The following is a 13,636-nucleotide window of genomic DNA, read 5'->3' on the forward strand; positions in this document are numbered from 1 at the left end:
CTACCTGTACATCTAATGGGAGCATGAAAAAGGCCTTCTCAGGGGTAGCCCATTCTTTATGGAACATCATTCCTCCAAGGTACGATTGCCCTCCCAGCTTGTTGCTTTTTCCGAAAGGCCCTAAAACCGTGGTTTCGTCAGTAGGCTTGGGGACCACAAATGGAGATGGAACCGACCAAGTGGCTGATTTCATAGTCTTATGATTTCACTGTTTTATGGGGATATTTTTAATGGGTTTTCATTATATGATGCAGTAGTTCAGTGGCTATGACGCTGAGCTTGTCAATCAGAAAGGTCGACAGTTCAGCGGTTCAAATCCCTAGTGCCGCGTAACAGAGTGAGCTCCCATTACTTGCCCCAGCTTCTGCCAACCTAGCAGTTCGAAAGCACGTAAAATGCAAGTAGAAAAATACGGACCACTTCAGTGGGAAAGTAACAACGCTCCATGTGCCTTTGGTATTTAGTCATGCCGGCCACATGACCACGGAATCATCAGATAGCGTTGGCTCTTCGGCTTTGAAACGGAGATGAGCACCACCCCTAGAGTCGGGAACGACCAGTACATATGTGCGAGGGGAACCCTTACCTATTATATGATGGGTTTTTTAAATGTTGTAAGCTGCCCAGAGTCACCTATTTGAGAGTTGGATGGCTATAAAAATTTGTTAAATAAATGAATAACATTTTCAGAAAATAATTTTACTCAGTAAAATGCAGTAATCCTACTTGCAAATGTTACCCTCTTAGCACTATATGTAGTCCTCGATTTACAACCACAATTGAGTCCAACATTTCTGTTGTTAAGCGAGACATTTGCTAAGTGAGTTTTGCTCCATTTTATGACCTTCCTTGCCACAATTGTTAAGTGAATGACTACTTCCCCGTTGACTTTGCTTGTCAGTAGGTTGAAAAAGGTGATCATGTGACTTTGGGATGCAGCAACGGTCATAAGTATGAACCATTTGCCAAGTGTCTGAATTTTGATTACATGATTATGGGGATGCGTCAAAGGTTGTAAGTGTGAAAAATGATTATAAGTCACTTTTTCCAGTGCTGTTGTAACTTTGAATGGTCACTAAATGAACTGTTGTAACTCAAGGACTACCTGTGTATCTCAAGCATTTATTTTCACAGCATTCTTGTGATATAATTCATTCTGATATACATGGATACAGTTGTTACTTCTATCCAATTGATTCAAATCTGCATGTGGTACATGAATGAGAAAAATGAATCAAGACTCAAAAGGTTTTAAATCAACTTTCGGAAAAGCATTTTTATGAGAAGATAAAACAACAAGCATTCAAATTTGCCTGTCAAAAAGTTTTATATTTTAAACAGCATATCAGGTAACCACAGCCATAACCCAATCAAAGAAGAAGCCACTTTTTCTCCCAATAAACTGAGAAAAAATGCCCAACACATGAAGAGTTATTTTATCCAGACAGCATACTAGTATGGAAAAGACCAACCATGCACTGGATTTTACCTAAACAAATTACACTCCATCCTAATCACATATATCCGAAGGTAAATATTAGTTTATTTTGGAGGACGTTAACTTCCAGGAAATAGGCTCTCCTATTCAGATTTGAGAACGAATTCTCCTCTGGATTTTAGCTTCTCTTATTTGGTAAACAAACCATCCCACAAAGAAATGGACACCTGCTAAAAGGTACACCTCTTCTCAAACAAAAAAACCGAATCTTTTTATTTATCTTCGGCAAATAGAAATAGTTTTCTTTTCTACTTCTGCTCTGTCAACATTTTTAGCTAACAAAGAGTTTCATCTTATAAACAGCACATTTAGACAATGGATCCATTTCATAAGTAGCAGTAGAAACAGTAAATATTGGTTTTAATCCAAAAACGTTTTGGAATTCAAAACTTGCAGGGCATCCAAATCAACAGCAGCCTCATGCTAGTAACAGTAAACCAAGGAGAAGCAGCCAATATTCACCAAAAAAAAGTGGGGGGGAGGAAGAGGGTTGTAAGAAAGTCTGCAAAACTGTACAAAAAAGAGAAAAGCAGGGAGTAAGTTTAGTAAACTTAGATAAAAATGCAAGTTGTTAAAATATTTGATGACTTCATCAAACAAAAGAGACTAGGCCATTCCAGCCAGGCTTCTTCAAAAAGGCCTTATCCAGAATTGTTAACAGCATAAAGAAAAGAAACCCAGGTCTCATGAGATAATGGGGGCTCCGTTTAGTACTGTAGAAGGTATTATTGGACATAGCATGTGACATTACTGTGACAAGTGACACAACAGTCAAGTGAGAAAGACTCATTCAACAAGAAAAAAAGTGGCAAAGGGGAGAAAGAGATTACCAAGCAGCCATGTTTGTCTAGAACACCGATTGTTTTAGAGGTTATTTTGATAGTTATTTCTCCCCATCAATATTTTTTTTAGGAAAGTGTCTAGGTCTAGTCTTTAATAAGTCATTTGGCAAAGCGGGAAGCCATACAATGTTTTCAAATAAATAAATATAGGCCTTCTATGCCCTAAGTGCTTTCCCACAAGCACTGGACCTCAGGTATAATAATGTACCACCAAGAATAAGGTTTCCTAGCCCTTTTTTGCCATTGTTTCTAAAGCAGCCTGTTCAGCTTTAATTTGGACTACATTTAACAAGTATTAGCTGGTTTTAAATAAAAGTTTCCAGGAAATAGCCTCATCATGAATCAGATGGCTAATACAACTTCCTCTTTATTGCCTGCATTGTTATCAGTGGCTCCTAAGGTTTCATATCAGACTTTTCCTGCCCAACCTAGTGCTGTCATGGATTGAATTGGAAAGGTATGTGCTCTATTGGTGCTTTCTTAGTCACAGCTTATTTACAGTGTTTTTTTTTACAATTTGCCCTTTCACTGCAAATAGTAAGGAGTCATTGCTGAGACACACTCTGCAGTCAACATCTACCAACCCGTTTGCAAGTTATCCAACCCTGGAGCTTGAATAACAACAAACCCTTTTGAGTAGTAGAATAACATTTTGCTGCATCTTACTTTCTCTGCATATTTCAGTATAGCCACTCCTACAAACTCATAGTGCTTCTGTAAATAATATCCTTTGGAATTTTCATTAGGCTGAAGTGACATATAAATTGTAGGAAGAGAGAGGAGGAGTTGGTCAGTTTGGGGTAATGATGACAGCATCAGTAGAACCAGGGAGACCTTATGCACAAAGCCAGATATGGAGCCTTGGGTCTCTCTCTCAGCCCTAGGAAGAAAACAATGGCAGACTACTTCCATAACTTTTGCCCAGAAAACTGCCCGGACTCATCCAAGCAGTTACCAAGGGTCAACACTGACCCAAAAGCACTCTCCTCCAAAACCCTCCCCCCCACATCAAACTAGCATCTGTACAAGGAACTTATTTTGTTGTGACGTATTTTACAAATTTATTACAGGTAGTCCTCAAGTTACAACACTATGTTTAGTGACCATTCAAAGTTACAACAGCACTGAAAAAAATGACATGACCATTTTTTACGCTTAACGACCATTGCAGCATCCCCATGGTCCTATGATCAAAATTTAGACACTTGGCAACTGACTCGTATTTATGACGGTTGCAGTGTCCTGGGGTTGCCTTTTGCAAATTTCTGTTAAGTAAAGTCAGTGGGGAAGCCAGATTTACTTAACAATGGTGTTACTAACAACTGCAGTGATTCACTTAAGAACTGTGACAAGAAAACTTGTAAAATGGGGCAAAACTCACTTAACAACTGTCTTTTGGTCTCAGCTGTGATCGTAAATCGAGAGTTACCTATATAGAGGTGACCTAAATCTGCTTTACAAAAATTATTAGACTATTTTCAGAATATTTTTAAAATGTAAGAACTGATCCTATTAATTACCATTCCTCAATTTTTTTGCAGATTTTTTTAATATCACCAGTGCTTCTTGTCATGATAGTTCCCCCCCTAACAATTGTTGTTATTATATTTTTAACTCATCTTTTTTCTTTGTTTAAAAATTGATAAGGTACAGTTAGGAAGAAAATGACTCTAATAGTAATATAATATTTTTTATTGTAATTAAAAGTTCATGTGAATCTTGTATCTTCATTAGGAAAATTCTCATTTAAACAGGCAAATAGTGAAACTCCAGGATAAATGAAAATGTCTTTCTTATATTACCACTCTACTCACGCAAACTACAACGTAACTTGTAAATTGCCAAAGTAAAGCTTTGGCTGGAAATAACCTGCTATTCCCAAGAATCAACCTATCAAATTGTTTTCCCTTATCCTGGGAAAAATCATTAATTTGATACCCACACAGTATTAAGTTATCATGTATTTAAACATAACTTTGCTAAATAAATCACAATTGGCTGAATCTACATACTATATTAAATCCTAATTAATGAATTACAAATTTTATACATCATGGCTAAGCCAAAAGGAAGAACGCAGCCTTTAACTCCACTTACACATTATACCTCATCTTAAAATATTTACATTTTCATGATTTGTATGCAGCCATCAGCTACTTTCATGTGCAGCCATAGCAGTTTGCTAAATAGTTAGAGAAGCCAATGTGGCACAGGTTACATTTAGTTAAATGTGCTATGATGCTATTTCCAGAAGGTTGAATATAATGCACTAAGACCAATGGGCACATAGAATGGTTTATGACAGACGAGATCATCAAGAATCTGTAAACATTTAGCAAACCACAGATAACATTTGCCAAAATCTCCTGGATGGAGAATTTGAAACATTACACAAGATAAAGATCACTTATGAGCCACATGTGATTTCTGAATTGCTTATTTCATATCCCATTTGGTTATTCATATCCCATTCTGACAGCACAAATGAACACTGACAGTACAGTTTTCCATCATTTTTAAGAGGGAAATCAAAACTCTTAGAAAAAAGTTGCAATTCTCAAACAGCCCGCACCCTGCCAAAAAAGCTTTCTGGAAACTTATGAGTATACTTATTCATATGGCATAATCCTCTCAAATTCACACCTTTATCCTAATGAGTAAAATGGGGGGAGGGGGGAGACACTCCCAAAGTGTCGCTTCTGATAAAAGAAATATTTTTTGCCCCTGCTCTAACCATGTGAAATTTGATGTTCCTACTACTTGCTTATATGCATAATCAAAATGGTAAAGGAGTTCCTGTGGATTTTACTCTGCTGGTCATTGCTGACTATAATAGCAATAACACTTGGACTTATATACCGCTTCACAATGCTTTACAGCCCTCTCTAAGCGGTTTACAGAGTCAGCATATTGCCCCCAACAATCTGGGTCCTCATTTTACCGACCTCGAAAGGATGGAAGGCTGAGTCAACCTTGAGCCTGGTGAGATTCAATCTACCAAACTGCTGGCAGCCGGTGATCAGCAGAAGTAGCCTGCAGTACTGCACTCTAACAACTGTGCCACCGTGGCTCTTATAAGCATTATAAGGGGTAATGCTCATCTCCATTTCGAGTACATTGAACCAGCGCTGTCCAAAGACATTTCCATGGTCATGTGGCCAGCATGACATCATGAAGCACTATTACCTTCCATTGAATACATATTTATCTACTCTAATTTGCATGCTTTTGAATTGCTAGGTTGACAGGAGCTAAGGCAAGTACAGGAGCTCACCCTGTCATGTGGTGCTCAGATCTCAAACCTGGGCTGCCAGCTTTCCAGTCAACAAGCCCAGTGTCTTAACCACTGAGCCACTGCATCACCCTGCATGAGTAAAAAGGTATGCAAATTTTATTTCAGAAAGACTGAAGCTAATGTTCACATCTGCTTACTTCTATTTTGGAAATTAAAACAATTCTTCCACTCCACCTTTTCTTTATACTAGCAATACAGATCAGAAAGCATAACTGGAATTGTGTTTCACTACCTTCATTTTTCCATGATTGCTATCAAATGTAATTAATAAGAGATTACCTAATACAAGGAGACTAAAGAATATAGTCATGCCACTCGATTGTTCTTCCTGTTGAGCCTGGACGCCAGTTTGCACTGGGAGGATTGGTTTGGCAGGTGTAGGAAGCACTAGTTTTGTGGTGAGGGCCAGGGTGGTATGAAGGGTGAAATTGAATACATCATGGGTCACATTTGAGAAGCTGTAAGAAAATGCAAACCCAAGTCAGACTGCATAGAAACAGGACTAAAAATAAAAACAATGGCTAAAACACAGAAAACTGTGGAAAAACTGTTATTTAAGAAACAACTGCCTAACATTAACCTGTCTGAAAAGAACTGTGCTTTATTGTAGGTCTTGGATAATTGCAATATAAATACTGTGACTCCAAAATCTCTTGGGAAACTATTGTAGTAAAATGGTTAAAATAACTGTGTGTGAAGACTACAGTACCTGAAAGAACATTTGCTGCTTCTAAGAGTAAATACATCAAAGCAAAATAGAAATAAAGATAAAGACACCTACAAGTATATAATCTAGATTCTAGAACAAACAAAGAGTGCCTAAGAGACTGAACTACTCCAGGAGGAATGGATGGTGCATATTATATTAGTGTTCTAAAGTATCAGTAATAGCTATGGGATAGTTATTATAGCTATGCACACTTCAAAACTGATTTGGAAGAAATAATATTGGACACAAGTACATAATATCTCTCTGCTATTTGTTAAAACAGCCTCATTATATTAACTTTAATAAATTGACTCCTTAAATCAGGGCCCCTTTTTTCAGCTCATTCAGAAGCCTCATTCATGGAAGAAGAAGAAAACCTAACTTAAATACAAGGTATTACAAGATGCACAAAAAAGAGGAGGATTGAGTCTACCAGTTTGGAAATTATACTTTGCTGTCTGCTGTCTAGCTTGAATGAAAGAGTGGATGTTCGTATGAAATAGAAGGCTAATAGAAGAGAGTATTATGTTATACAATACAATACAATACAATACAATACAATACAATACAATACAATACAATACAATACAATACAATACCAACAATAAAGGAATGGTTGGTGATCATGATAGAACTTGCAGAAATGTCTAAATTGAACTTCTTGATTAAAGAAAAGATAGTGTTTACATTTATGGCTCACTATAAACCCTTTATTAGAGCCTTTTGGCATGAACCAGAAAAATGCACTTGGGACTCATGGTTCTGATGATTAGGAATAAAATGAATAGAAAAAAGTGAGGGTTTTTTTGTAATCCTAGAGTAAGGAATTACTTTGTAATCATATTTTTATTTGCTGCTAAGGAAATCAGAAACTTCTATTTCTTTTTATCTTTTCTTTCTGCACTTTTATCTTTGTTTTCTTTTTCTTGTGTTTTAGTTTATGTTGGTTTTTATAATTTCTTTAAAAATTTTAATAAATTTATATAAGAAGTTGCATTACTGAATAGTAGAAAACCATGTGCTCATGAGAAAACCAAAACACTTGTTCCAAACCACTTTAAAAGTGTATACTGTACAGCTCATATGGCTCTCCAAGGAACAGATGGTACAATCAGATGTCCTAAAATTTAGTACAAGACCAAGCATACCTCATAATCCAAAATCAAGAGAAAATAGTCAAATTGGACAATTTAAAGATGAGTTCTTAAAAGCCTTTACTTTGATTCAGATTTTCTTCATAGCTAGTTCTACATTCTCATTACCCCTTTGCTCACATGCTGACAAAAAGGTAAGAATGTTACATATTCACAAGTTTCCAATAGGCCTCTGAGTTTTATATTCCATATGTGATGCAAAAAATATCGCTAATTCACACTATACTCATGCTAATATGCTGAATAATGCAGGAAAGAGTAACCGAGATATGCCCTGCCTGCTTGTCTTGTATAATGTGATAACATGTAGAGAAACTACGTAGCTAAGGCCATTATCATATAACCATGATGGCGAACCTATGGCACGCGTGCCAGAGGTGACACACAGTGCCCTCTCTGATGGCACGCAAGCCGTCGCCCCAGTTCAGCTCCACTGCGCATGCACGCATGCCTTCCGCTGGCCAACTGATCTTCGGGTTTCTGCCGCGCATGCACGGGGGCGGGGTGTGTGCAGGGGCAGTAGTTTTTTGCATACTGGTTTGCCAGTGCCTTTTTAAGGCTAAGGGACAGTATCTGGCCCAATGTCACCCAGACAGCTTTGTGCCTAATGCAGAAGTAGAATACACAATCTTCCAATTTCTAGCCTGGTGTATTAATCACTACACCAAACTAACTTTCTGTTTAGGTCCACATACTAATAGGTATATTATTCTCTGTGCAAAAAGTTGGTAGTTATATTTATATGTAAAGTTTTGTTTGGCAAATTTCAATTTTCAATTCTATATCTTTGATATGGATAAATTCAGTATAAAAATACCAAGTATTCTTTAACAATAAAAAATGAGGGAAACATTTCATATAAGACCAATTGTGTTCATTCATATTTTTGCACTAATGCAAAGTCTGAAGTAATGCTATAATTCTTGCACTGATATCCAATAAGCAAAAGAGGATGCTATTCTTTTAATTATCATTGCAATCTGTAAGTTTCATTGCAACTTTCTTTTTATAACCTGGCAATATATCTTTCCTCTTCCACTTAGGTTGCTCTGCTTACAAATAATTATCATATCATGGTCAATATTTATTCATTTGTATCCGGTGTTTATTATTTTTACAGATAACTCAATAACTGCTATTTTCCCCACAACCCATGAGAAAGTGCATGACTGGCCCAAGGTCACCCAGCTGGCTTTCACAGATAGCTAAGGTGGGATTTGAACTCACAGTCTCCTGCTTTCTAGCTTGCTGACATAACCACAAGACCGAATTGGCTCTCATATGTGTTTAAACAGTATCAACAGCTTAACTCAAAGGTGTTTTTTCAAGAGGCAATGGGACTTCAGAGCTGAAGCAGCTTCTTAGATGAGAAGTGAAACGTCTTCAAAGAAAAAAAACCAGAAAGTCCAGTTGCCTCTTGAACAAAAAGCACCTTTGGGACAAGAATGAACTGCATGACTGAGATTCTCCATAGTTATCAATAGCTTAACTTCAACATTTCCTGGAACTTGTCTGAGAAATGACTCAGCCTTCCACACCTCCAACACTGAAGACACCTTTCAACTTCTTGTCCCAAAGTTGCTTTTTTTCTGGAGGCAACTGGACTTCTGAAAAATTCAGTTGCACCCTGGGGAAAAAAAAAGCACCTTTGGGACAACCATGATCTGGATGACTGAGAATCTCTACAGACTTTTAATTATACAATTTGGAGAATTATACAACTTTGAATAGTGTGGGAGTAGGGATGGATTTCCAGAGGGAAAAAAAATTGCAGACCACAAAAACCAGGAGCACTACTTCAGGTGATCCTGAGGACATAGGATAAATCTCCAAGTGCTTCAAAGACCCTCTAAAAGGATGCAAATGACCAGCTGTCTGCAAGGAATATAAATCCTTCCATTCCCCACTATCCTGTCAGAGCTGAAGAAGCTTCTTGGGTGAGAAGTGAAACATCTTCAAAAGAAACAAAACAAGAAAGTCCAGTTGCCTCCTGGGGAAAAAAAAAGCACCTTTGGGACAACCATGACCTGGATGACTGAGAATCAGCCTTTCAACTTGTTTGTATTATATTATATTATATTTATTATTTTATTTTATTTTATTTTAATTATTTTATTTTATTATTTTATTTTATTTTGTTAAGCATGTATTAGATAACAGATATATATATATATATATATATATATATATATATATATATATGCATATTCTTTCTAGCCAGGTTTTACCTACGTAAACTAAGTTGTTCTACAGCCCTGGTTCTGTGAAATCTCATTCACAAGTTTCTGGGCCTTTGACAAACTGCAACTCTGTGTTGCTCTCTGGGAGACTCAGATAGCTATTTCTGCCTTTTAAGGCGTCATCGGTGAGCCACACCCACTTCTCAGATATCCTCCCTGTAAAGGTACAATAAAGGTAGGTGAAACCCGGCTAGAAAGAATATGCACATAAAAGCCTACGAAAAAGAAACAGACACATTGTACCTTTACAGGGAGGATATCTGAGAAGTGGGTGTGGCTCACCGATGACGCCTTAAAAGGCAGAAATAGCTATCTGAGTCTCCCAGAGAGCAACACAGAGTTGCAGTTTGTCAGCAGAAAAAAGGCCCAGAAACTTGTGAATGAGATTTCACAGAACCAGGGCTGTAGAACAACTTAGTTTACGTAGGTAAAACCTGGCTAGAAAGAATATGCACATAAATTCTGTGAAATCTCATTCACAAGTTTCTGGGCCTTTTTTCTGCTGACAAACTGCAACTCTGTGTTGCTCTCTGGGAGACTCAGATAGCTATTTCTGCCTTTTAAGAAATAGCTATCTGAGTCTCCCAGAGAGCAACACAGAGTTGCAGTTTGTCAGCAGAAAAAAGGCCCAGAAACTTGTGAATGAGATTTCACAGAACCAGGGCTGTAGGACAACTTAGTTTATGTAGGTAAAACCTGGCTAGAAAGAATATGCACATAAAAGCCTACGAAAAAGAAAAAGACATACATACATACATACATACATACATATATATATATATATATATTTCACTGATAAAGAAATAAAGGGAGACTAGTATAGATCTATTTGAAGCTATTTAGCCCTCATCAGCTAGCCATACCCTTACTTGGATTCGAACTTGGGCTGCCTGCACGTTAGGTAGTTGTATTAACCTCTGAGCCACAAGTTCTCCTCCCTTCATCAGTTTGAGCCAGGGGAGAGATTAAGTGTTTTTCTATCAAGACACCTGATCTACCCTAGCATGTGATGTGGGAGGGAGCATACTGCACCCCTTTTACCTTTCAGCTCCAATCCAGGAACCCTCAAGCAGTCGCATTCACGAGAAACCATTTTACACCAATTTCTTGTGGCTCAGAGGTTAATACAACTGTCTAACATGCAGGCAGCCCAAGTTCGAATCCAAGTAAGGTTTTGGCTAGCTGATGAGAGCTAAATATCTTCAAATAGATCTATACTAGTCTCCCTTTATTTCTTTATCAGCGAAATATAAATTTGGTATAAAATGGTTTGTCGTGAATGCGACTGCTTGAGGGCTCCTGGATTGGAGCTGAAAGGCGAAAGGGATGCAGTATGTTCCCTCCCACATCTCCGATCACGCTTTGCTCGCACATGCACGAAGCCAAAGACACCAGCCTGAAGATGACGAGTGGGACCTCGTCAAAACATCGCCAAGATACTCTCAATCTTACATGGGAAAAGACCCGAATATACCAAGACTTGCATACCTGTACCCGTGAAAATCTACGAAAGCAAACAAATATATATATATATCAATTTTCTTACTTCTTCGTAGGGTTTATGTGTGTTTTTCTTCTAGCCAGGTTTTCCCTACGTAGCCAAGGTTTTTTTGTAGCTCCAGCTCAGTAGAATCACATCTACTGGGTATAGTATGTATATATATACATACACACATATATATCTTTAGCCAGATTCTTCCTACGTGTGTGTGTGTGTGTGTGTGTGTGTGTATTCTTTTAATTCATAGGTTCAAATGTATAATACTTTTTTAGCCAGGGTTTTTTCCTATGTAGATTAAGTTGTTTACTTGGCCATAGTGGGGTGATATCTCAAATCACCACTTTCAGGCTTTTTTCAGACATTTTGTGTTGTTTGTTCTGAGACTTATGGGAGACTGGGATAGTACTATTTCTATCTTTTAGATTTCATCGGCCAGCCACACCCATATTTTATGACTCCTCCCTGTAAAAGTCAAATATTTATTCTTATATAGAATCTTATATATAATCAAGCATGTATTAGATAACAGATATAAGTATAAACATGATTATGAATACATGAAATATATTATATTATACATATATACATATATATCACCTTTGGGACAACCATGATCTGGATGACTGAGAATCTCTACAGCCTTTCAACTTCTTGTTTATATTTTATTTTATTTATTTATTTTATTTATTTCGTCAAGCATGTATTAGATAATAGATATAAGTATAAACATGATTATGAATACATGAAATGGATATGAATAAAAGGGGACATTGGGCATCCCCCTCCCCCCGGCCCCAGGCTTCCTCAATCAGGAGTTTTTCAGACGGGCTCGACTCCGTCCCCCACCAGCCAGCCCAGCAATGACAGCCGAGGTGTCAGGAGAGCCGTATGTATGTCAGCATACCAAAGAAGACACCTGCTTGGAAAGGCCAGGATGGCGGGTGGGATCGTAAACCTCCCCTATCTGGAAAGGCCCAGGTGGCAGGAATGGTATGAAATGAGAGTGGCTGCTCTGTGGGGAGGCGGGGGTTCCATTAAAGGCGGCCCGCACCTCAAAGGCCCGATGTAGGTTTCCCCTCATGCCATTCTTTCTTTCCGTCCCCTCACGCGTTGCTTCTCCACCGACCTTTTCACCCGCCGCAAATCTGGCACCGTTGACCTCCCCCCTCTCCCCCTCCCCCTCCTCAGTCCCGACAGGAATTCCCACCCCCACGCCTCTTCCCCCACGCCTAGAGAAAGAGAAACCACTCACTCCATTTGCGCCATTCTTCAACTCTTAACGGTGGTGGTGGTTCTGGGGGGCAAAAGAATTATGTTGTTTCTTTCCGTCTTCTCCCTGCCCCCACCACCACCACCACCTGCGCACCATAGAGCGTTATAGAACTGCACTATGCGAGGCCGACTTCCGGGTTCTTGTTTGCGACGCTCTGGAACCGGCAAATGGGCGTCTCTATGGCAAACAAGAGTCTAGGGAGGACCGGAGAGGGCATTTGTGGTTTCAGTGCCAGCTCTTTCTCGGTAATTACGTCATCGGCGCATGGCTGGGGCGTTACGTCATGGCCGAGATTTGCATATCCGGCCTTGTACGGTGCCGCGTCATTTCTCCAACTGTTCAAGAGGCTTCCGAGCGAAGGAGCCCCCACCTGCTGCTCAGGTGTGGCCGTTAAATGGCACTTAACCAAGGACTCTTGGTGTGGAAAGAGCGAAACTTTTGAGGAATCGGTCAAACATGATTCCTTGGGAGTACCCTAACCATGGCGTAGCCAATCCAATTTTCAGGATTAATCTGGAACGCCAAACCACAATATGTTGGAATTACCATTCATATTGGATAAATCCAATTACTGACTGGGTTCTCACATCCCACTAAAATGTGATTGTTTAAATCAGAGGTCTTCAAACTTGGCAGCTTTAAGATTTGTGGACTTCAACTCCCAGAATTCTCCAGCCAGCATAGGTTGGGGACCCCTGGTTTAAATGGTGCTCTGTGTGGAATTCTAACTTGGATTTTTATTTTTATTTTTTTGGTTTTTTTTTTTGTGCCTTTTAGTCAGCTTTTAATTCCAAAAAAAGTTCCTGGAGTTTTCTCAGCAAGGTTTTTTGAAAGTGGTTTGCCATTAGTTTAACATTTATAGGATAGTATTTTAAAACCAAATGCAGGCAGTCCTCCACTTACAGCAGTTCATTTAGTGACCATTCAAAGTTGCAGTGGCACTGAAAAAAGTGACTTGTGACCATTTTTCACACACATGACCATTGCAGCATCCCCATGATCAAAATTCAGATCCTTGATAACTGGTTTATATTTATAACGATTGCAGTGTCCCAGGATCATGTGATAATTTGCCACCTTCTGACAAGCAGTCAATGGGAAAGCCAGATACATTTAACAACGGT

At 38.7% G+C, this 13,636-nt stretch overlaps 1 protein-coding gene across 1 annotated transcript in view; it reads right to left on the reverse strand.

Moving 5' to 3' along the window:
• SLC9A8 (solute carrier family 9 member A8) overlaps window positions 1–12,602 on the reverse strand; it is a 53,187-nt gene extending 40,585 nt beyond the window's left edge. Inside the window, exons 1-2 of the mRNA XM_034413806.3 lie at window positions 12,492–12,602; window positions 5,915–6,093 (exon numbers count right to left, since the gene is read on the reverse strand). Of these exons, the coding sequence (XP_034269697.1) occupies window positions 5,915–6,093; window positions 12,492–12,505 (193 nt within the window). The 5' untranslated portion in view covers window positions 12,506–12,602. The remainder of the gene's footprint in view (window positions 1–5,914; window positions 6,094–12,491) is intronic.
• Window positions 12,603–13,636: the final 1,034 nt, after the last annotated feature.

This window comes from Pantherophis guttatus, chromosome 3, assembly GCF_059756535.1.
Source record: "Pantherophis guttatus breed Tessera chromosome 3, ASM5975653v1, whole genome shotgun sequence".
NCBI classification, from domain to species: Eukaryota; Metazoa; Chordata; class Lepidosauria; order Squamata; family Colubridae; genus Pantherophis; species Pantherophis guttatus.